Source organism: Rana temporaria, chromosome 3 (genome assembly GCF_905171775.1).
Source record: "Rana temporaria chromosome 3, aRanTem1.1, whole genome shotgun sequence".
In the NCBI taxonomy this organism is placed as follows: Eukaryota; Metazoa; Chordata; class Amphibia; order Anura; family Ranidae; genus Rana; species Rana temporaria.
In genome coordinates, this window is record NC_053491.1 from 365,274,520 (window position 1) to 365,297,844 (window position 23,325).

Consider the following 23,325-nt stretch of genomic DNA (forward strand, 5'->3'; position numbering starts at 1 on the left):
GACTGCAGATATACATCATCTGTCCTGTATACAGCTATATACACCCACCCACCTTCCTTCCTGTATATAGACACCTTCCTCCATCATCACTGACTGCAGATATACATCATCTGTCCTGTATACAGCTATATACACCCACCCACCTTCCTTCCTGTATATAGACACCTTCCTCCATCATCACTGACTGCAGATATACATCATCTGTCCTGTATACAACTATATACACCCACCTTCCTTCCTGTATATAGACACCTTCCTCCATCATCACTGACTGCAGATATACATCATCTGTCCTGTATACAGCTATATACACCCACCCACCTTCCTTCCTGTATATAGACACCTTCCTCCATCATCACTGACTGCAGATACACATCATCTGTCCTGTATACAGCTATATACACCCACCCACCTTCCTTCCTGTATATAGACACCTTCCTCCATCATCACTGACTGCAGATATACATCATCTGTCCTGTATACAACTATATACACCCACCTTCCTTCCTGTATATAGACACCTTCCTCCATCATCACTGACTGCAGATATACATCATCTGTCCGGTATACAACTATATACACCCACCTTCCTTCCTGTATATAGTCACCTTCCTCCATCATCACTGACTGCAGATATACATCATCTGTCCTGTATACAGCTATATATACAGGACAGATGATGTACTGTATATCTGCAGTCAGTGATGATGGAGGAATACAGGAAGGAAGGTGGGTGTATATAGCTGTATACAGGACAGATGATATGATCTTTCCAGCAATAGCTGTTCCAACTTTCCAATATATATTATGCTCTTCCTAATGAAACTGCTGTTACCTGTGGTTATTCACTGCTGAAAGGTATACCACCTGACTAGGCAGCGACGAGTCCTCCTTGCTTCCGCCTCCTGCAATCCTTTGTAAGCATAGCTCCCAACTGTCCCTGATTTTAAGGGACTGTCCCTGATTTGGAGCAATGTCCCTCTGTCCCTCATTTCTCCTCATTTGTCCCTCATTTTGGTCTATATAGTTGTATATAAAATGCACTTTTTATCTTTCCATTTGTAAATTTTCGAAAGCCGATATAAAGGAATAGTAGTAGTAAAAAAAGCACTTGTGGGTTTAATAAATCTTGTTTCTTTGAACAATTCTCCTTTAACCACTTAAGGGCCGCCTCTTGCACATATACGTCGGCAGAATGGCACGGCTGGGCACAGGCACGTACCTGTACATTGCCTTTAAGAGCCCAGCCGTGGGTCGCGCGCACACGACCCGGTCCAAAGCTCTGTGACCGTGCCCGTGGGACTCGCGGACCCGATCGCCGCCTGTGTCCTGCGATCGGTCACAGGAGCTGAAGAACGGGGAGAGGTGTGTGTAAATAAACCTTCCCCGTTCTTCTCTGTGGCTTGTCACTGATCGTCTGTTCCCTGATATAGGGAACGACGATCACTGACGTCACGCCTACAGCCACGCCACCTTACAGTAAGAATCACTCCCTTAGGTCACACTCAACCCCTTAGCGCCACCTAGTGGTTAACTCCTTCACTGCCATTGTCATTTTCACAGTAATCAATGCATTCTTATAGCACTTTTCACTGTGAAAATGACAATGGTCCCAAAAATATGTCAAAAGTGTCCGATGTGTCCGCCATAATGTCGCAGTCCCAAAAAAAATCGATGATCGCCGCCAATTCTAGTAAAAAAAAAATTATTAATAAAAATGCCATAAAACTATCCCCTATTTTGTAAACGCTATAACTTTTGTGCAAACCAATCAATAAACGCTTATTGCGATTTTTGTGTACCAAAAATAAGTAGAAGAATACGTATCGGCCTAAACTGAGGAAAACATTTTTTTTATATATTTTTAGGGGATATTGATTATAGCAAAAAGTAAAAAATATTGAATTTTTTTCAGAATTTACGCTCTTTTTTAGTTTATAGCGCAAAAAATAAAAACCGCAGAGGTGATCAAATACCACCAAAAGAAATCTCTATATGTGGGAAAAAAGGACGCCAATTTTGTTTGGGAGCCACGTTGCATGGCCACGCAATTGTCAGTTAAAGCGACGCAGTGCAGAATCGCAAAAAGGGGCAAGGTCCTTAACCTGCATAATGGTCCAAGTCTTAAGTGGTTAAGGGGCGTGGCAAGGGGTGTGTCCTATGCCTGCATACTTTTGCTGATAGGTGTCCCTCATTCCCATCTCAAAAAGTTGGGAGGTATGTGTAAGCGTTTCTACACCACTCCAGTCCACTTTAGTGGGTGGCGCTGCACCGCGCCAGCCGGATCTATATCTGACAGTCTGCACTCTGCACAGGGACTGGAGGCTGGAGCCGAGCGGCTGAGCCATTGCATCGGATGATATGGGGTGAGGGAGGGAAGATGATCAGAGAACAGCAGACTCTTGCCGATTGCAGGGGGGGGTCACTTGCCCCCTTGCCTAGGGTGACCAGACATCCCCAGTTTCAGGGGACAGTCCCCTGATTGAGGACACTGTCCCCGGAACCAAGTCTGTCCCTGGTTTTGTCCCCAGATTGGATTTCATAGGGGGCAGGGGCAATTTCAAAGAAAGTCGGTGCAGAATTAAAATAAAAAAAATTTAATTACACACCCCCACTCCGCCGTGCCTACTAGCATAGGGGGGTTGTATTTTCCCATTATCTGTGCCCCTTTTTGATGATCATGTGCTGGTCGGAGCGGAGGGAATATTTCTTCAGTTTCGGGCGCATGCCCATTCAGCTGTTCTCCTGCCTTGGCTCAAATCCTGGCCAGCCACCTGCCGATCTCCTTGCCTTCCCTGGCGGAGTGATCTTCCTCCGCTCCCCACCCAGTAGTAGCCGGGGCACGAATAATAAGACTTGAGAGGCTGTGAGGCGGGTGGCGACGGGCACAGAGTCGCTGATTGTTGCCATTACTAGTAAAGAAAAAATATGTCCCCGGATTTCATTTTAAAAATCTGGTCACCTTTACCCTGCCCCTACCCCATGCAGACGCCCATGCTCTCCAGCCTAATGTGGTCAGTTTTTAATATGAAAGCAGGGGGACTGGCAGGAACACCAGGGATTTCACACAAAAGAGGCAATACAAAGAGAACAGGATACTTTCACATGGTACAGCGGGCACATATCAGGAATATGAAGTGTTAGGTAACATATTCTTTACCATGATCAAATACATGACACTGGCATAGGGGTTTGGGATGGACACACTCTGTACAGGACATTGGATCACGTCCAGCGAGTTCATTAATCCTTTCTCATTGGTGTATTGGATACTCTCAGTCCATTTCATAATAAGGTTATATAAATGTCCTGTAATTTAATATCAGTGGATTAAACAAAGCAAAGTTTTTCTTATGTGAACGAAACCTCAGACAACAGATGTAATCAGAAACATAAAAAGGGAAACATGTTGTAAAGCACTGTTGTCTTGTTGGGGTTCTTTTCTAAAAAAAAGAGATGTATGAACATATGTATGATTTTTTTCCTGGATATTCCCTTATGATATATAAATGTATAATAATAAGGCATGACTGTGGTGGGGGCATTAGAGTGTAAGCTCCTCTGATACAGAGATTGATGTGACTGGCTCTGTGCTCCCTGTACAACACTGTGGAATATATCATAGATATATAACAATAGTGAGACTGGTGGAGACATTAGAGTGTAAGCTCCTCTGGTGCAGACATGCTATGTGAACATTCCCTACTGTTTGTTTGACTGGTTGAAAGGTGATTCCCTCTGACAACTCTCAGCCCAGTAAAGAGGACCTGTTTTGCACTCTTGTTTTGTGAATAGTATAACCCAGTGGTTCTCAACCTTCTAGTGCGGTGACCCCTTGATAAAATGTCCCAAGTTGTGGGGATCCCTAATGGTAAAAAAAAATTGTAGCGTGGGTTGTCAGCACCCAAGGCAAGACAAGTAATTTGCGCCCCTAACCCACAGACATTTAGCTCTACCTGAGTCTTTTTAATAGCAACTATAATCACAGGTAGTGTTACTCACTGGCCCAGATTCTCGTACGAGTTACGCCGGCGTATATCTCCAGATACGCCGTCGTAACTCTGAGTTTGAGGCGTCGTATCTATGTGCCTGATTCTAAGAATCAGTTACGCATAGATTTGTATTAGATCCGACCGGCGTCGTATCTAAGTTGCATAAATCAGCGTGTACGCTGATTTACGCCTAGATGTAAATCAGCTAGATACGCCAATTCACAAATGTACGCCCGGCCGACGCAGTACAGATACACCATTTACGTTAGGCTTTTCCCGGCGTAAAGTTACCCCTGCTATATGAGGCGTAGATGAGGCGTACCAATGTTAAGTATGGACGTCGGAACAGCGTCAAGTTTTTCATGTTTTACGTCGTTTGCATAAGTCGTTCGCGAATAGGGCTGTGCGTCATTTACGTTCACGTCGAAAGCATTGGCTTCTTGCTGGGGTTAATTTGGAGCATGCGCACTGGGATACTTTCACGGAAGGCGCATGCGCCGTTCGTAAAAAGCGTAATTTACGTGGGGTCACATTAAATTTACATAACACACGCCCACATTTGAATTAGGCGGGCTTACGCCGGCCTATTTACGCTACACCGCCGCAACTTTGGTTTGAGAATACTGCACTTGCCTGTCAAAGTTGCGGAGGCGTAACGTAAATATGATACGTTACGCCCGCACAAAGATGCACGCTTCTGCGTGAATCCGGGCCACTGTGTCTCCGACTTTGTGGTGTCTCGTAGCAGTGACACCTTTGCCAAAATCAGGAGATAGGGTCTCCAGCCCCTCCCATTTCACATTCCTCACCAGTCAGCTGACCTCTAGTATTTGCCCCCCAGCCATGCCGTAAACTGAATGGGCGCGTGAGAAAAGGTTGAGTGGGGCGGCTGCAGGCTCCAGGGACAGCCCTGCTGGTGGCTGCAAAAAAAGGCTGGGAGAGTGGTGTGGGCTTCAGGAACAGCCCAGGATTCGGTGACCCCTGGCAAATCATCATTCGACCCCCAGGTTGAGAACCACTGGTATAACCTCAGTAGAAGTAAAATCACACAACATGCCCCATAATGCACCGCAGAAAGTTACTTGTCCTCATCTCAGGTAACTGTGAAAAATCACCCCTGGAACACCTTGTAATTATACAGTTCTGGTTTCATGCTGCTGGCATTTAAAGGGCAAAGTGTGTGTAATGTTTATTATCCGGATTTGGCCAAGAATCTGAAAATCCCAGAACATCAAAAGAGCAAAACATTCTGAAACAATAATGGAGAGATTTGCATAAGATTTTTTTTTTTTTTTAAACTTCTAACTAGCAGTATGCACTTTGAGGATGTTATGATTCGAACAGTGGGCAAATATGCCCATTAGGGCACTGGGGGCACATATTGATGGGCAGAGAGGGGATCCCCCTTCCCCCCAGTGATCATCCACATCCCTCTGTACAGAACCAACCCCCATAAAAGAAAAATAAATGAATATACCGTATTTATCGGCGTATAACGCGCACTTTTTTCCCCTTAAAATCAGGGGAAAATCGTGGGTGCACGTTATACGCCGATCCGCGCTGTCTGAGCGCCACCGCCAAAATATACTGAGCGCAGTACACTCGGCCACGCTCGGCTCCGCTCGCGGTCACGCCCTGTCCCGCCTCCTAGCCTTTATGCGAGAGGATCCGAGTGTTTACCGAGCATAGCCGAGTGTACCCGAGTGTACTGCACTCGGTATATGTCGGCGGCGGCGCTCAGAGACAGTGTGGGAGAAGCGGGGAGGACACCACCAAGGCCGCAGACGGACACCGGACAAGGCCGCCGATGGACGCCGGGCAAGACACCGACGAGGGGCATTCAAACTAAGTATTTTTTTTTTTCCTTAAAATTCCCTTCTAGGTTTGGGGTGCGCGCTATACGCCGATGCGCGCTTTACCCCGATAAATACATTAAATCGATTGATTTCTCTTTGCCTGAACTTCAGCTACATTTTTACAATATTTTGTTATTTTAGCTCATTGCATTGGGGTTAATATGAAAGCTACATTTAGGGTGGGTTTAAAGGTAAACTCCAGAATAAGCAAATACAAGACCTTTAATTATCAATTTTTTGAAAATCTTTTTATTGAGTTTTAGGTCACAAACGTGTAACAACACACAACGATTATAAAATAAAGAAGACATGGCCCTCGCCTTTCTCTTGTTTTTGGTGTATTTTGTTATTTTAGATTTTATAGGGAAAAAGTACTAAAACAGCAACATTTTAAAGCGGTTGTAAACCCACATTGACATTTTTTTTTTTTTTTTTTTACTTGCAAGGCAAAAGCCATAATGAGCTCTTATGCACCGCATATTAGCTCATTATGAAATACTTACCTCGGAACGAGGTAGGGAACTTACCTGGTCCACGCCGAGCCGAGCGTGTCTTCCGGGTATCGCCGCTCCAGCGCTGTGATTGGCTGGAGCGGCGATGACGTCACTCCCGCGCATGCGCGCGGGAGATTTCCTTTCCAGGATGGGTCGGCGGGGCCGGCCCTTCAGCCGAGGATCCCCCCTGCGCATGCGCCGCTGCAATCAGCGGAGCATTGCGAGGGGAATATCTCCTAAACCGTACAGGTTTAGGAGATATTCTTTATACCTACAGGTAAGCCTTATTATAGGCTTACCTGTAGGTAAAAGTTATAAAAACAAGTTTACAACCACTTTAAGAGACACCCACAACACAAAACACTTTATTTTGGGCGTATTTTAAAGTGGTTGTAAACCCTTACATGTACCCAGTGAAGAGACTGGCCTCAGGAGATACACACAGATGAAAGAAATCTTCCTACATTCTAGGAGGATTCTGCAAATTCTACAATTGTACTTGTTTATCTGCAGTATTCTCTTCTCTGCAGCCATTCGAAGTGCAGCATTTATACAGCTTGTCTGAAATTTCAGAATGCAGGGGGGCAAGAAGCTGAAGTTAAACTCCGTAGAGCTCAGAGAGAGCTAATTGGAGGAAAGGGAACCCCCCCCCCCCCGACCTCAGGAACAGAACTGAGGCTGACAGTATCCACTATAGAGGGATAAGCTTATGGCATGACAAAAAAATTCAGTGATAAACTGTTCTCAGCCTGTGTCACCCCCATCCTCTTAATAGGGCTATAACTGTCCATCTCTCTCTGCTGTGGTCTTCCCTGTGCTTCTCCCCTCCCCTCCTATTGGCTGCCTAAACACCCTTCCTTCAACTCCCAGTGGCTGAATCATGTTAGTATGACAGCAAGGCAATGCATTACATCATGAATGCCTTATACTATGTCATTGATAGCCTGTTTTCTGGTGGGGAAAAGATTCATATAGTAAGGTCATATAAGGACAGATTTCATATACAGTTTCTCACAAAAGTGAGTACACCCCTCACATTTTTGTAAATATTTTATTATATCTTTTCATCTGACAACACTGAAGAAATGACACTTTGCTACAATATAAAGTAGTGAGTGTACAGCTTGTATAACAGTGTAAATTTGCTGTCCTCTCAAAATAACTCAACACACGGCCATTCATGTCTAAACCACTGGCAACATAAATGAGTACACCCCTAAGTGAAAATGTCCAAATTGGGCCCAATTAGCCATTTTCCCTCCCAGTTGTCATGTGAATGTCCAAATTGGGCCCAAAGTGTCAATATTTTGTGTGGCCACCATTATTTCCCAGCACTGCCTTAACCCTCTTGGGCATGGAGTTCACCAGAGCTTCACAGGTTGCCACTGGAGTCCTCTTCCACTCCTCCATGAGGACATCACAGAGTTGGTGGATGTTAGAGACCATGAGCTCCCCTGCCTACTGGTTGAGGATGTCCCACAGATGCTCAATAGGGTTTAGGTCTGGGACATGCTTGGCTAGTCCATCACTTTTACCCTCAGCTTCTTTAGCAAGGCAGTGATCGTCTTGGAGCTGCATCTGGGGTCATTATCATGTTGGAATACTGCCCTGCGGCCCAGTCTTCGAAGGAGGGGGGGGTCATGCTCTGCTTCAGTATGTCACAGTACATGTTGGCATTCATGGTTCCCTTGATGAACTGTAGCTTCCCAGTGCTGGCAGCACTCATGCAGCCCCAGACCATGACAATCCCACCACCATGCTTGACTGTAGGCAAGACACATTTGTCTTTGTACTCCTCACCTGGTTGCCGCCACACACACTTGACACCATCTGAACCAAATACATTTATCTGGGTCTCAGACCACAGAACATGGTTCCAGTAATCCATGTCCTTAGTCTGCTTGTCTTCAGCAAACAGTTTGTGGGCTTTCTTGTGCATTATCTTTAGAAGAGGCTTCCTTCTGGGATGACAGCCATGCAGACCAATTTGATGCAGTGTGCAGCATATGGTCTGAGCACTGACAGGCTGACCCCCCACCCCTTCAACCTCTTGCTACAATGCTGGCAGCACTCATATGTCTATTTCCCAAAGACAACCTCTGAATATAACACTGAGCACGTGCTCTCAACTTCTTTGGTCGACCATGTTGAGGCCTGTTCTGAGTGGAACCTGTCCTGTTAAACCGATGTATGGTCTTGGCCACCGTGCTGCAGCTCAGTTTCAGGGTCTCTGCAATCTTCTTATAGCCTAGGCCATCTTTATGTAGAGCAACAATTCTTTTTTTCAGATCCTCAGAGAGTTCTTTGCCATTTGGTGCCATGTTGAACTTCCAGTGACCAGTATGAGAGAGTGAGAGCGATAACACCAAATTTAACACACCTGCTCACCATTCACACCTGAGGCCTTGTAAAACGAATGAGTCACATGACACCGGGGAGGGAAATGGCTAATTGGACCCAATTTGGACATTTTCACTTAAGTGTGTACTCACTTATGTTGCCAGTGGTTTAGACATGAATGGCCGCGTGTTGAGTTATTTTGAGGAGACAGAAAATTTACACTGTTATACAAACTGTACACTCACTACTTTACATTGTAGCAAAGTGTAATTTCTTCAGTGTTGTCACATGAAAAGATTTAATTAAAAAAAATTAAAAAATGTGAGGGGTGTACTCACTTTTGTGATATACTGCGTGTGTGTGTGTGTATATATATATATATATATATATATATATATATACACACACACACACACTACCAACAACTGAAATACATTTAAACGTTTTTGAATAAATTAATAGCTGGACCAAAGAGTGAGTTCTACATTTGCATTGTGAAATCTGCCGAAGTTGGGACTAAAAGCTGTGTCAGTTGGCGTATTCATAGCAACTGTGATACTCTAGTCCATGGGTGCTCAACCTGTGGCTCTCCAGCTGTTGCAGAACTTCAAGTCCCATCATGCCTCTGCCTTTGGGAGTCATGCTTGTAACAGTCAGTAGCTTGCAATGCCTCGTGGGAATTGTAGTTCTGAAACAGCTGGAGAGCCACAGGTTGAGCACCCATGCTCTAGTCATAAGAAGGGCCATCTGCAATCTTGGCTACATGGGGTTAATCATATCTCGGCTGGCACCACTAATCCTAAAATAATAGAGATCTGTAATCAGCTCCATTCCTTCTGCCAGTGAGAGTTCAGGTGACAATGCCAGGAATGACAATCCCTCCACAAATCGTATTTTCCCATGAGACGATGAGCTCCAACATTTGGCCCCCTGATATCTTCTTTGTGGCCCCCAGAAGACCCCATGACCCCCAGTAGCAGTGTGTTGGACATCATTAAGGTACCCCACTGAAGCAACTCAACCGGAAATGGCAACAGGTAATAAATGCCAGACATTTGATATATTTTATAAAAGTGTGCAAAAGAAAAAAGTGCAGTATCCAACAACAACCAATCAGATTTTGTTTCACGAGACTTAACAAAGATTTCTCCCCTCAAGTAAGAATTCATGAAATTACTATTACACAAGGAACTTCATGCCACAGCAATGCCTCTAGTATCTAGTAAACTGAGTAACAGTTGATATAGGAAATGGTGACATTACATTTGCTTGGAGCTCTCTTATGAGATCTAATTGTGGTACTTCCCCTTTAAGAAGGTGAATTGGATTTTGGAGGGGGTGTGGCTTCACTCAGGTACCTGAAATTACTTTTCTCATATTGGAATTTAGGAGGGATATTATAAGCGGCTGTGTACAAGGTAAGTCAGATATACTATTATATCGGGGGGATAGATCTGTCATTTCACAACAACTGTCATTTTTATGTCATTATCAACTATTCATAGTATTTTATTAATATTTTGATGTTATTTCAGGACACATATCACGTGTGACTATTACTTTTATACAGATCAGCTCTGGCAATGTCTCGTGATTTGTGTGCTGAATAAAATAACGCCGTGACATCTATTCTGTAGATACAGTTTTGCCATTTTATAAAGACTTACGCCGCGTACACACAATGGTTTTTCCAATGGAATTCCGCTCAAGCTTGGCTTGCATACACACCGTCACACAGAGGTTCTCAGAACTTTCGACCGTCAAGAACGCGGTGACGTACAACACTACGACGAGCTGAGAAAATTAAGTTCTATGCTTCCAAGCATGCGTCGGAATTGCTACAGACGCTCGGAAATTCCAATTAGATTTTTTTCCGTCTGAAAATTTGACAACCAGCTCCCAATCTTTTGTTGGCGGAAATTCCGACAGGAAAAGTCTGATGGAGCATACACACGGTCGGAATTTTCGACCAAAAGCTCACATCTGACTTTTCTTGACGGAAATTCCGACCGTGTGTACGTGGCATAAGATAGTTAATTGAATGAGAAAAGGCACACATTCATACACACCATAGGTGTGCGCAGCCTATTGCATTAAGGTGTGCACCCCAAAACGCAAACACACGTATATATATATATATATATATACCATATATACTCAAGTATAAGCCGACCCAAATATAAGCCAAGGCACCTAATTTTACCACAAAAAACTGGGAAAACATATTGACTTGAGTATAACCCTTATTGTGCCCATGCCTCACTATGCCAATGCCTCACTGGGCCAGATTCACAGAAAAAGTACGCCGGAGTATCTGCTGATACTCCGGCTTACTTTCAAATTTGCCGCGTCGTATCTTTATTTGTAATTCACAAACAAGATACGACGGCTTTTGGCTAAGATCCGACAGGCGTACGGCTTCGTACGCCTTCGGATCTTAGGTGTAATTTTCCGGCGGCCGCTGGGTGGAGTTTGCGTCGTTTTCCAGCGTCGGGTATGCAAATTAGCTGATTACGGCGATCCACTAAGATACGCGCGTTCGTCGCAATCTCTTACGTCGTCGCTAGCCGGTTTTTCCCGTCGTGAAGTTAAGAGTGCTATTTACATGGTGTAAAATGACACCATCCATGTTAAAGTATGGGCGTCGTTCCCGCGTCAAATTTAATATTTTTTTTTTTTGCGTAAGACGTCCGGGAATACGAAAGTACGTTACGCACGTCGCCGTTCAAAAAACACATCGGGGCGCCGTAATTTCGCGCAAAGCACGGCTGGAAATTTTCACACGGAGCATGCGCAGAACGTTCGGCGCGGGAGCGCGCCTAATTTAAATGACACACGCCCCATTTGAATTAGGTGGGCTTGCGCCGGACTGATTTACGTTACGCCGCCGCAAGTTTACAGGCAAGTGCTTTGTGAATCAGGCACTTACGCCGAAAACTTGCAGCACCGTAACGTAAAGGGGATACGTTACACCGCCATAATTTTTCCTGAATCTGGCCCACTGTGTCCATAACTAGACTGACGTTTAACATGGGAGTCTATGGAAGGGGTGCCCGGCTTTGAAAAATTGGTGCTCCCCAGCCGTAAGTCCCCAGGACAACAAACTTTGCACACTTGTAGAAAAAGAGTGGGGCTGTATGTGTGCCAAGCTTAGGGTCCAGGAGACCTACGGCCGGCCAGTACCGGGTCCCCAAATTCTGGGAGATCAGGCGCAAAAAGTATAAGCCAAGGGAGGCATTTTCAGCACACAAAAAATGTGCTGAAAAACTCGGCTTATACTCAAGTATATATAGTATATATAGTATATATATATATATATACACACACACTAAATAAATGTAATCATTTTAAAATGTAGTAGGACAGAGGTTGGTTTCAGTAGGGCAGTGGACAGAGTCAGTAGTTTTTTATTTTTATTGTTTACTTTTGTATTATTTTTTACAATTTTATTTATATTTTTTATTATTATTATTATTATTTTTTAGAAGCTTTGGTGAAATATCAGCAGGGGGAATCTGCACTTCACAGGTAGCTGGATTCAGGTACGGCGGCGTATTAGTGAGTAGGCGTAGCGTAAATACGTTTCACAAAGCACTTGCCTCCTAAGTTACGACGGCGTAGCGTAAATGGGCCGGCCTAAGCATGCCTAATTCAAATGTGGAACAGGGGGGAGTGTTTTATGTTAATGACTGGTGACCCGACGTGATTGACGTTTTTAACGAACGGCGCATGCGCCGTCCGTGGACATATCCCAGTGTGCATTGCTCCAAACTACGCCGTTTCGACGTGAACGTAAATTACGTCCAGCCCGATTCGCGTACGACTTACGCAAACTACGTAAAAAGATAGGCTTGTTCCGACGTCCATACCTTGCATGGGCTGCGCCACCTAGGGAGCAGCTTTATCTTTGCGCCGGCGTATCTCTTACGTAAACGGCGTAACTAATTGCGATGGGCGCACGTACGTTCGTGAATCAGCGTATCTTGCTCATTTGCATATTTGACACGGAAAACAACGGAAGCGCCACCTAGAGGCCAGCGTAAATATGCACCCTAAGATACGACGACTAAGATAGGAGACTTACGCCGCTCGTATCTTAGCCTAATTTAAGCATATCTGGTTTCCAGAACATGCTTAAATTTACAACGGCGTAGATTCAGAGTTACGACGGCGTATCTACTGATACGCCGGCGTAAACGTCTCTGAATCCAGCTAAGGGTCATTAGGGTGTACCCAGGCACACTCGGGAAAAACCCACTGCACACAAGCAAAAGATCAAACTGAATAAAGTAAAAAAAAAATGTTCTAAGAACCCTAATCTGGAAACCTGGTCTAGAGACTTATTTATTTTGACTACCAAAATGTGTAAAATATAAGATGTGGCCCTCCTTCTGAAAAGTTTGGAGACCCCTGATCTACAGTGGTATTGCTTATAAATACTAAGGGGTATCTCTGGGCAAATATGGGGGTGAATCTACCCAACAGGGACACTAACAATAAAAACTTGACAGAGGGTCTAATGTCTATCCACTCTATCCAAAACTAAAAAAAAATGATATTAATTCTGGTGACCGTTGTCACTGAGAAAGAAAGTGCGGGGAGACCTCCAGAGCTGGATAGTAGTGACTTCTGTGAAAATCTATTTCACTTTATCAGAACTCTTACTGTAAAGAAGCCTTTCCATAAACAAAGTGTGCCCCTTTGTTGTTGACCTTAAAGACCAATTCACACGATTGTGTTGTGGAAATGCGTGGTCACGCATGTTACATGCGTTGGTGCAATGTGGTGCCATTCTGAATCCCAATGTGCCTTGTCTACAAATATCCTTTACAGCACAGCACATAACATGACAATGCACTAACAAGCATTGTGGTGTAGTGCGCTGCATGCACGATTGTTGGTCTGTTCTGGTGCATTACCCAGCCCTTTTATTTTACACATCGCTCTTTAACACCCCAGAGCAGACCAGGCTGGCATGAATGGGCCCTTAAATGGACACATTTTGAATGACGTTTACTAGGATTTTAATTAGGATTTTTCTATAAAGTTTTAAATCTTAATTAAAACCCAGAATATTCAGCACCCGCGATCGCTCGTTACAGAGCGAGAACCGGGAGCTGTGTGTGTAAACACACAGCTCCCGGTCCTGTCAGGGGAGAAATGCCTGACCGTCTGTTCATACAATGTATGAACAGCGATCAGTCATTTCCCCTAGTGAGTCCAACCCCCCTACAGTTAGAACACACCCAGGGAACATACTTAACCCCTTCCCCGCCCCCTAGTGTTAACCCCTTCACTGCCAGTGGAATTTTTATAGTAATCAATGCATTTTTATAGCACTAATCGCTATAAAAATGCCAATGGTCCCAAAAATGTGTTAAAAATGTCCGAAGTGTCCACCATAATGTCGCAGTACTGATAAAAAATCGCTGATCGCCACCATTACTAGTAAAAAAAATTTTTTTAATAAAAATACCATAAAACTACCCCCTATTTTGTAAACGCTATAACTTTTGCGCAAACCAATCAATAAACGCTTATTGCGATTTTTGTTTTTACGAAAAATATATAGAAGAATACGTATCGGCCTATACTGAGGAAAAAAAATGTTTTTTTATATATTTTTGGGGGATATTTATTACAGTAAAAAGTTAAAAATATTCATTTTTTTCAAAATTATCGCAAAAACGAAAAACCGCAGAGGTGATCAAATACCACCAAAAGAATGCTCTATTTGTGGGGAAAAAAGGACGCCACTTATGTTTGGGAGCCACGTCGCACGACCGCGCAATTGTCAGTTAAAGCGACGCAGTGCCGAATCGCAAAAAGTGCTCTGGTCTTTAACCAGCAATATGGCCCGGGGGTTAAATGATTGTATGAAACAAAAAACTCAAATTCTAAAATCTGGTTAAACTTCTGTTTAAATATTGGATAATATTCAGGACTAGTTGGTACTTTTTCTAATTTTCCAAAGAAACCAAAAACAGAAACATTGGGGGTCATTTTCTATAGCACCGGGAAGTAGTGGGCACTATTACATATAATAGCGCCCATTTTAGGCAATTAAGACTTCAACAGGTGAACATGCGAATGAAAAAGAGCGCTATTATCGGCAAGCATACAATAGTAAATTCAGAAATTAACGCTAATTAGCGCCGCAGTGCTATAGTAAATGACCCCCACTGTCTGCCTGGCCTGTCTAATAATGTCACACAAAGGAGCTGATTTACTACTGGAAATAAGTTTTCACTTTGAAAAATGTAACACTGACTAGTAAAGCAGATAGAGGGTGCACCGCTTTTATCTGTCAACATAGTATTGTTTTCTTGATGATTATGTTATTACTGTTTCCAGTGTGTTTATGTTGTATGCAGATTACAGCCCTGTTACCTTACCATAAAAAAGGAGGTTACTTATAGGCTGTTTGTTATTTGCCAACACTTATCTGCAACCATTACTATATGTCACGATTGACTAAAAAATGGATGTTGTACTTATTGAACCTTTTTTTTTTTTTATAACACGAATAAAAAAATATATTGGAAAAATGTAACTACTGCTTACTGATTGCAAATTCCCTCTAGCATTCTCTAGAATTGTTGCAAAGATGTAGGTAGTTCCTCATCTCCATCTAGTGGCCATATTGCAGTATTTTTCTACTGCCCATTTTGACAAAACAAAACATTATTTCAAAAGAGAAGCTAGCGTTGCCTAATTAGCACAAAACAAATGTACATGCAGATTTGCTGGACAAATGGGCAAAATCGCTGTACACCTTTGTTCTTTGGTTCTTTATATGGTTTTTGTTTTCTTTTTAATAAAGCATTTTGTTTTGTTTTTTGTTCTGTTTTTTTTTTGGTGTGTCCTTTTTTTCCACAGTTCTTTGAATATAAAACAAGAAAATGCAACGGATCACACAGAAGATAATTGAGCCTAAGCTGACAAAGTATGTGAACACGATAAAGCTGGAGGAGGTGACGCCTCGTGTTACCGATTCCTCAAATGGTAAGGAGGATGATCATGGAGTAACATATAGCTCATTAGATATGGAGTTGTATTGAGGCCAGTGTCTAGGGTGGCCCAGTTTATGGGGCAGCAGCAAGCCTCAGAATTTACAAACTATTAGGTAGATTCAGTAAGAGTTAGGCCGGCTTATCAGTAGATAAGCCGACCTAACTCAGAATCTACGCCGACTTATGTTTAAGTGTATTCTCAAACAGAGATACGCTTAAACATGTCTAAGATAGGCTGGCTTGCGCCGTCCTATATTAGGTTGCAATATTTCGGATGGCCGCTAGGTGGCGCTTCCATTGCGGTCGGCGTAGAATATGTAAATTAGTAGATACGCTGATTCACGAACGTACGCCCGGCCGCCGCAGTACATTTATGCCGTTTCCGTAAGCCATTATCAGGCCTAAAGTTATTCCATCTATTAGATGGAATAGCAATGTTAAAGTATGGCCGCCGTTCCCGCTTCGAGATTCTAAATTTTTACATCGTTTGTGTAAGTCGTCCGCGAATAGCGATTTACGTCGTTTACGTCCACATCAAAATCAATAGGCCCGTGCGGCGTACGTAGCCACAATGCACACTGGGAAATGTAGGCGCCCGGCGCATGCGCAGTACAAAATACCCGTCAAAAACGTAAGGTCAAGCCTTATTAACATAAAACACGCCCCCTTACACACATTTGAATTCGGCGCCCTTACGCCCGCCCGCTTTAGGCTACGCCGCCGTAACATAGCAGGCAAGTACATTGTGAATCATGTACTTGCCTAGCTAACTTACGGCGGCGTAGCCTAAACAGGCTAAGCTACGCCGCCGCAAGTTTAAGCCTTTCTCTCTGAATCTACCTATATAATCTTTTCCTTATTTTGTTCTACTCTTCTGTCCACCTCAGTGTGCTTCAAGAAAGATGACTGAAAAACACTGGCTAAATCTCTCAGTAACAAAGAGATTTGATTGCTTGTGTAGCCCTAGTCTAGATGCCTGTGAAAAATCAATCATATTTAAAGCTTGCACAGTAGTACAGGCTCCTTCTCTGTACGGAAATGCTTACTCTGATTTCACTGCACACTGTGAGCTTCTCACATTGTTCATTAGAAGCTTCAGCAAGTCAAGTCCAGCATCATCCAGCCCTGTCCTGCGTAGCCTGACTGTCCCAGGCCTGCCGCTTTAATGCACTGGATTTCAACCATGGAGGTTCAACATCACATGTGGGCATTACCTAGATTGGTCTGAAAGTGAATACAGCCTGACTAGGAACACCCACTCCTCCAGATTTACATTACAAAGCATTTTGATATTTGCATAACTCCGCCTAAAAGTCAGCGCTCGTTTATGCAGCGCTTTTTGGGCTATAGCGGTGCACTTTTAACTCCCGCTAGCGGCTGAATAAAGGGTTAAAAGCGCCCGCAAAAAAGCCCAGCTGTCGAGGTTCTTTGCAGGCACTTTGGCGACGCTGCCCATTCATTTAATTTGATTGACTTTTTTGATGTCCTACCTGCGCAAGCGCCCTAGTGTGAGAGCACTCAGGCTTTCACCAGGGCTCTTTTCGCATGGGCATGCTGGGGGGCTAAGAGAAGGGGCGCCAAAGCTGTAGCACGCGGCACTCCGCTCACTCGACTGCACTGGTTGCTAGAATCACCGGCCGCCCAGGGCCTAGCAACCAGTGATGTCAGAGGACGCCCCAGCATTCAGAGCACGCCGCGGCCACCCCAGGATTCAGAGCGCACCGCCTACGTGGCTGGAAAACTAGCTCCACCCACCTCTGCCATCTTCAGACTCAGCGTGGCTCAGAGGGAGGGGAGCGAGGGGACAGCGGAACACTTCTGAGAAGAGCTGGGTGACTGAGCTGAGCCTGCCTTACTGTGAGTGACTGCGCACTGCACCTGACCTGGCCCTCGGCCTCACCCTGTAAGTCATTTGCTGTGCCATTCAAACACAGCCACTGTGCCATTCAAACTCAACCATTGTGCGTGATTGTGTAGACAGGGCCCCAGTGCACTGTATTGCCTGGGGGCCTATAATTCTCTTAAGATGGCACTGGCTTTCACACTGGGATTGCAGATGAGGATTTTTTTATCAGGCGCTTTATAAGCGCTAAAGCGCCTGAAAACGCCAGTGTGAAAGGGCATACCTTCCAACTGTCCCTGATTTCGAGGGACTGTCCATGATTTGGAGCAATTTCCCTCTGTCCCTCATTCTCCTCATTTGTACCTCATTTTGGTCTGATCTATATAGTTGTATATAAAATGCACTGTTTATCTATCAAAAAGTGTTTCCCAGCGCTAAACCTTTCATCTGATTGCTAAGATGCTGCGTTTGTAAATTCTAAAAGCCAATATAAAGGAATAGTAGTGGTAAAAAAAGCATGTGTGGGTTTAACCAATCTTGTTTTTTTGTACAATTCTCCTTTAAGGGGGCGTGGCAAGGGGTGTGTCCTATGCCTGCATACTCTTGCTGATAGGTGTCCCTCATTCCCATCTCAAAAAGTTGGTAGGTATGTGAAAGGGGTCTTACACACGCTCGGGAATCCTGACGGGAAGAAAGAGAGCTGGTTCACTTTTTTTTTGCCGGCGTGTTTGGCAGCTTTCCCGGCGGAAAAACTGCGAGGGAGCATACACACGGCCGGGATTCCCCGCCAAAAGCTCTCATCGCAGTTTTCCCATCAGAAAACCCGGTCATGTGTACAGGGAATAAGAGTTACAGAGGAGGTCTAGTGCTAGAATTATTGGGCCAAATCTTGAAAGGAGATACGCAGGCAGAACTGCTGTTCAGCCTGCGTATCCCTGTGGCTATCTTTGGAACTGATCCTCAGAAGCAGTTTTCCAAAGATAGGCATAAGATCCGACATCTGTAATAGACTTACACTGTCGGATCTTAGGATGCAGTACCGCATCTGCCGCTGGGGGCATTTCGAGTCGAAATGCCGCTTTGCGTATGCAAATGAGTACTTAGGCAGATCCACAAAGCTTTTTAGCTTTGTGTTTTCTGCGTAAGTTACGTTTTGCATGCGTAAAATTAGGGATGCTTTTACAAGGCCTAAACTGTTTAGACCTTGTAAAAACAAACCTTTTTTTCGATCGCCGCGTTTTTTTTTTTAATTTCAAATTTTTTTTCCCGGCGCGTATTTTTTTTTTTACCCGACGCAACTTTATTGTCCCGTTGCGATCCACAAAGCCCGGCGTAAAGTACGTTCGCGCGATGCACGTCGGGAAAAATGACGTCACACGCATGCGCCGAACGTCCGGCGCGGGAGCGCGCCACATTTAAATAGGAATCGCCCCCTCGATCAGATTGCGACGGAGGCACTTAAGCTACACGGCGTGTAATTTCTAGGTAAGTGCTTTGTGGATCGGGCACTTAGGTAGAAATTTAACGCCTGTGTAACTTAACTGCTGAAAGTTAAGTTAGGCAGGTTTTTTGAGGATTTGGCCCATTGTTCTCGCTCTAACGATTGCGGCGTATGTAACCTGTGTGTATCTGGCTCTGATACTAGCCAGTGCCCCACCAGCCACTGACCTCATCGCACGTCCCTGTGTTACAATGAAGGCCATTCGTACAAAAGACACATGGAATACAAATGGATTATATATTTCTCTCTTCTCCAGCTCCAAAGACTTATTCTGTGGAAGAAGCCGTTGAGACCATCGGATTTGGCCGATTTCATATTATGCTCTTTCTAATTATGGGCAGTACTGGGGTGAGTGAATTTCCTAACAGACAGTAGACAAAGTGAACGCAAATAAAAGGTCTTTCTTTTAGTAAGAAAAGTATTGTGCTCTTTGCAAATTATTATTATTTTTTTAAATCAGAAGGTTTTATTAAACCAAAAATAACATCGACAGTCTGGTGTCCATACAAGAGTAATTTTCAGTATTACACAATCTACCCATGAAACACACACAGGACATATAGGACATCAGTAACATTCTAAACAACATTGTACACGCAATCATGTCTTATCAGTATGACAAATACATTGCAGAAGCCTAATTTTAACCAATTCCACAGGGCTTAAACCCAGTGTATCGAGCCCGGGGGCCTATAGCCCCTCAAATTTTACCAGAACAACCTCTATGTTAATACACATATCTTTCAAATATAAGAATATTTCCCATATGAGTCACCCATTGTTTAACTGAGGGGCGGGGGTGTCAAAGGACTTTCAGAGTACTAAAAGTTGTTTGTGAATTCTGATAGGGTGCAGTACTTCAATCTAGCCTGCAGGGGTCAGTGTGTCATTTACCATGAAAATAAATGACTGGGTCATGCATACCGTGTTTCCCCGAAAATAAGCCCGGGTCTTATATTAATTTTGGCAACAAAGGACACAGTAGGGCTTATTTTCAGGGTAGGTCTTACCATGTAATGTGCTGTCTTCTCTCCCCCTCTCTCTCTCTGCCTGACAGGAATCCCCAGTGTAAACTGAGTTAAAATGCTTGTAAAATCCTATAATACACTCTATTACAGTAGTATATAATGTACAATGTGTGTGTTTCTGTAATATAATTGTGCCAAATACCTTTGTTATAGCACTTCTGTGACCCGCCGGAGCTCTCTTCCCCGCAATTATATTACAGAAACACACACATTGAACATTATATACTACTGTAATAGAGTGGATTATAGGATGTTACAAACATTTTAAACTAGGGCTTATTTTTGGGGTAGGGCTTATATTGCAGCCCTCCTGGAAAATAATGCTAGGTCTTATTTTGGGGGTAGGTCTTATTTTCGGGGAAACACGGTAGTTAACAGTTATTATTATAACCCAATAATAACAATTTGTGACCTTTACTAAATGTTTTCCAATTTTTTTTATCTTTGCCATTGATATTTTATTGCTTACAATATTGTCTCATTCATAATATATAATAATGAACACCAGAAACATTTCCAGAGTCGGACTGCCAAATTCAGGAACTATCCCCAGAGAAAGGGACAACTGGAAGCAGAGTGCAGTACTTGTGTTTTCATCTGTAATAACAATATAAAATATTAGTGTTATCCAGCCTGATCAATAACAAATGCTAAAGGGACATTGCCGTATTCATTAGGATAGTGCTGACCTTATGTCTTCTCCCCCCAGATTGCAGAAGCCATGGAGATCATGCTCCTGGCCGTCATCTCCTCCTCCATCCGCTGTGAATGGCGCCTTCAGAGCTGGCAGGTGGCCCTTGTCACCACAGTGAGTTTACATAGAAAGCCACAGACCACATAGAGGAAATGTTGGGTATTTTTGAAGTTACCCATTACAAGTTGTTAAAAATGATGTTCTTTATCAAGAAATATACAATCCACATTAATAATTATGCTACAGAAATGAGTGTGTGCTGTAAATTGCCTCCAGCATTGTACCTGTTTCTTCTTGCCGGAGGCTGCTATTTTGCTGAAGCCCAGATCCCCTTAGCAGCAGTAAATCTTTAGGCTGTCAGCAGATCGGCCTCTACATATTTGGCATAAAAATAGAGAGCAACTGAGCATATGCAGTGCATGATGAGAAAGTGTATTACTGGATTTTAAACAACATAGGCACTTATTTTTAATGTTTTACATTTATACCCGCAAAAGGGGCAAGCCTGAAGTGATCTACCAGAACTCACATTGAGGCCGCGTACACACGGTTGGACAAAACAGATCAGAATGGACCGAGGTTCAGTTTCATCGGTCCAAACCGACCGTGTGTATAGCCCATCGGTCTGTTTTCCTTTGGTCCGAAATTTTAAAAAAAGCTTCAAAATCTAACCGATGGACCGCTGCCCGATCGGACCAAACCGATGGTTAGTACAGAAGGCATCAGTTCAAAACCTGCGCATGCTCAGAATCAAGTCGACGCATGCTTGGAAGCATTAAACTTTGTTTTATTCAGCACGTTGTGTGTTTGACGTCACCACGTTCTGACCCGATCGGTTTTTGGAACGATGGTGTGTACGCACATCAGACCATCAGGCCACTTCAGCGGTGAACCGATGGAAATGGCCCGTTGGACCATTCTCATCGGTTTGGAACGACCGTGTGTACGGGGTCTGACAGATAGTTTACACTTGCTTCAAAACAAGGCTTAAGACACGCTTTGTTATAGCTTACAGTCCTGTTTACACCTCGCTTTTGCTTTGCTTCGGCTTCACTTCAAAAATGATACTCCATGTAGCTTTAGTGGTGCTTCCAAGCGTCTTCAAAACCTTCATGGAAGTCTATGGCAAAGCTCGCTTAAAGCCCCACCAAAGCCTCATCGACGCCCCACAAAGCTTTACCTAAGCCTTACCGAAGCCCCATGAAGCCCCATAGAAGCTCTACCAAAGCCTCATCGAAGCACCAAGCAAAAGTACAGTGTCCGAAGACATGTTTTGAAGTGTAAACTAGCCCTTACTGTTGTGTACATTTTAAATCGAACTCTGTAAGCAGAGAAGATAAGGAGAGTTTGAGAAAACATGAGAAATTGAGCTTGGAGCTCCTCCTGCTGGCTAAAACTTAGAACTGAAAAATCCACTTACATACATACATACTCTTAGTAGGATAATCCAGTTTCATCATAGATGGTATACTGCTATGATGTGTTGAGTACACAGAGGTTATGGGCTGCTTTTTACTGTACCCTTTTTTTGTTCTCGATATTTTGTGTTTTCTCAGTCTTTTTTTGGGAGGAACATACAGTTATTTCTCCTTGACCCCCATTTTACATTCAAAATCATGTCTCTTTTTCTTTTTTTTTACAGATGGTATTTTTCGGGTATATGGTATTCAGTATTATTCTTGGGCTTCTCGCTGATCGATATGGACGCCTAAAGGTGAACTTAATAGAAAGGTTATCATAACTCGGTCTCAGTGTATGTTGAGTACACCCCTCATATTTTTGAAAATATTTTACAACAGTGAAGAAATGACACTTTGCTACAATGTAAAGTAGGGAGTGTACAGCTTTTATAACAGTGTAAATTTGCTGTCCTCTCAAAATAACTCAACACACAGCCATTAATGTCTAAACCACTGGCAACAAAAGTGAGTACACCCCTAAGTGAAAATTTTCAAATTGGGCCCAATTAGCCATTTTCCCTCCCCGTTGTCATGTGACTCATTAGTGTTACAAGGTCTCAGGTGTGAAATGGGGAGCAGGTGTGTTAAATTTGGTGTTATCGCTCTCACTCTTTCATACTTGTCACTGGAAGTTCAACATGGCACCTCATGGCAAAGAACTCTCTGAGGATCTGAAAAAATAATTGTTGCTCTACATAAAGATGGCCTAGGGTATAGGAAGATTGCCAAGACCCTGAAACTGAGCTGCAGCACGGTTGCCAAGACCATACAGCTGTTTAACAGGACAGGTTCTACACAGAACAGGCCTCACCATGGTCGACCAAAGGTGAGGAGTACAAAGACAAGTGTGTCTTGCTTACAGTCAAGCATGGTGGTGGGAGTGTCATGGTCTGGGGCTGCTGGCACTGGGGAGTTACAGTTCATTGTGGGAACCACGAATTCCAACATGTATTGTGACATACAGAAGCAGAGCATGATCCCCTCCTTTCAGAGACTGGGCCGTGGGGCAGTGTTCCAACATGTAAAGGGAAGGAGATCGCAGTGTTCCAACATGACAACGACCCCAAACACACCTCCAAGACCACCACTGCCTTGCTAAAGAAG

At 43.7% G+C, this 23,325-nt stretch overlaps 1 protein-coding gene across 2 annotated transcripts in view; it reads left to right on the plus strand.

Moving 5' to 3' along the window:
- Window positions 1-9,437: 9,437 nt before the first annotated feature.
- The window catches only part of SVOPL (SVOP like), a 51,203-nt gene continuing 37,315 nt past the window's right edge, over window positions 9,438-23,325 (plus strand). The window contains exons 1-5 of one of the 2 annotated variants that reach the window (XM_040345404.1): window positions 9,438-9,719; window positions 15,562-15,687; window positions 19,296-19,387; window positions 20,777-20,875; window positions 22,404-22,475. In XM_040345404.1, coding sequence (XP_040201338.1) covers window positions 15,585-15,687; window positions 19,296-19,387; window positions 20,777-20,875; window positions 22,404-22,475 — 366 coding nt within the window. In that variant the 5' untranslated portion in view covers window positions 9,438-9,719; window positions 15,562-15,584. Of the gene's footprint in view, window positions 9,720-9,994; window positions 10,101-15,561; window positions 15,688-19,295; window positions 19,388-20,776; window positions 20,876-22,403; window positions 22,476-23,325 lie in introns of those variants that run through there. The other variant, XM_040345405.1, reaches the window with a different exon arrangement.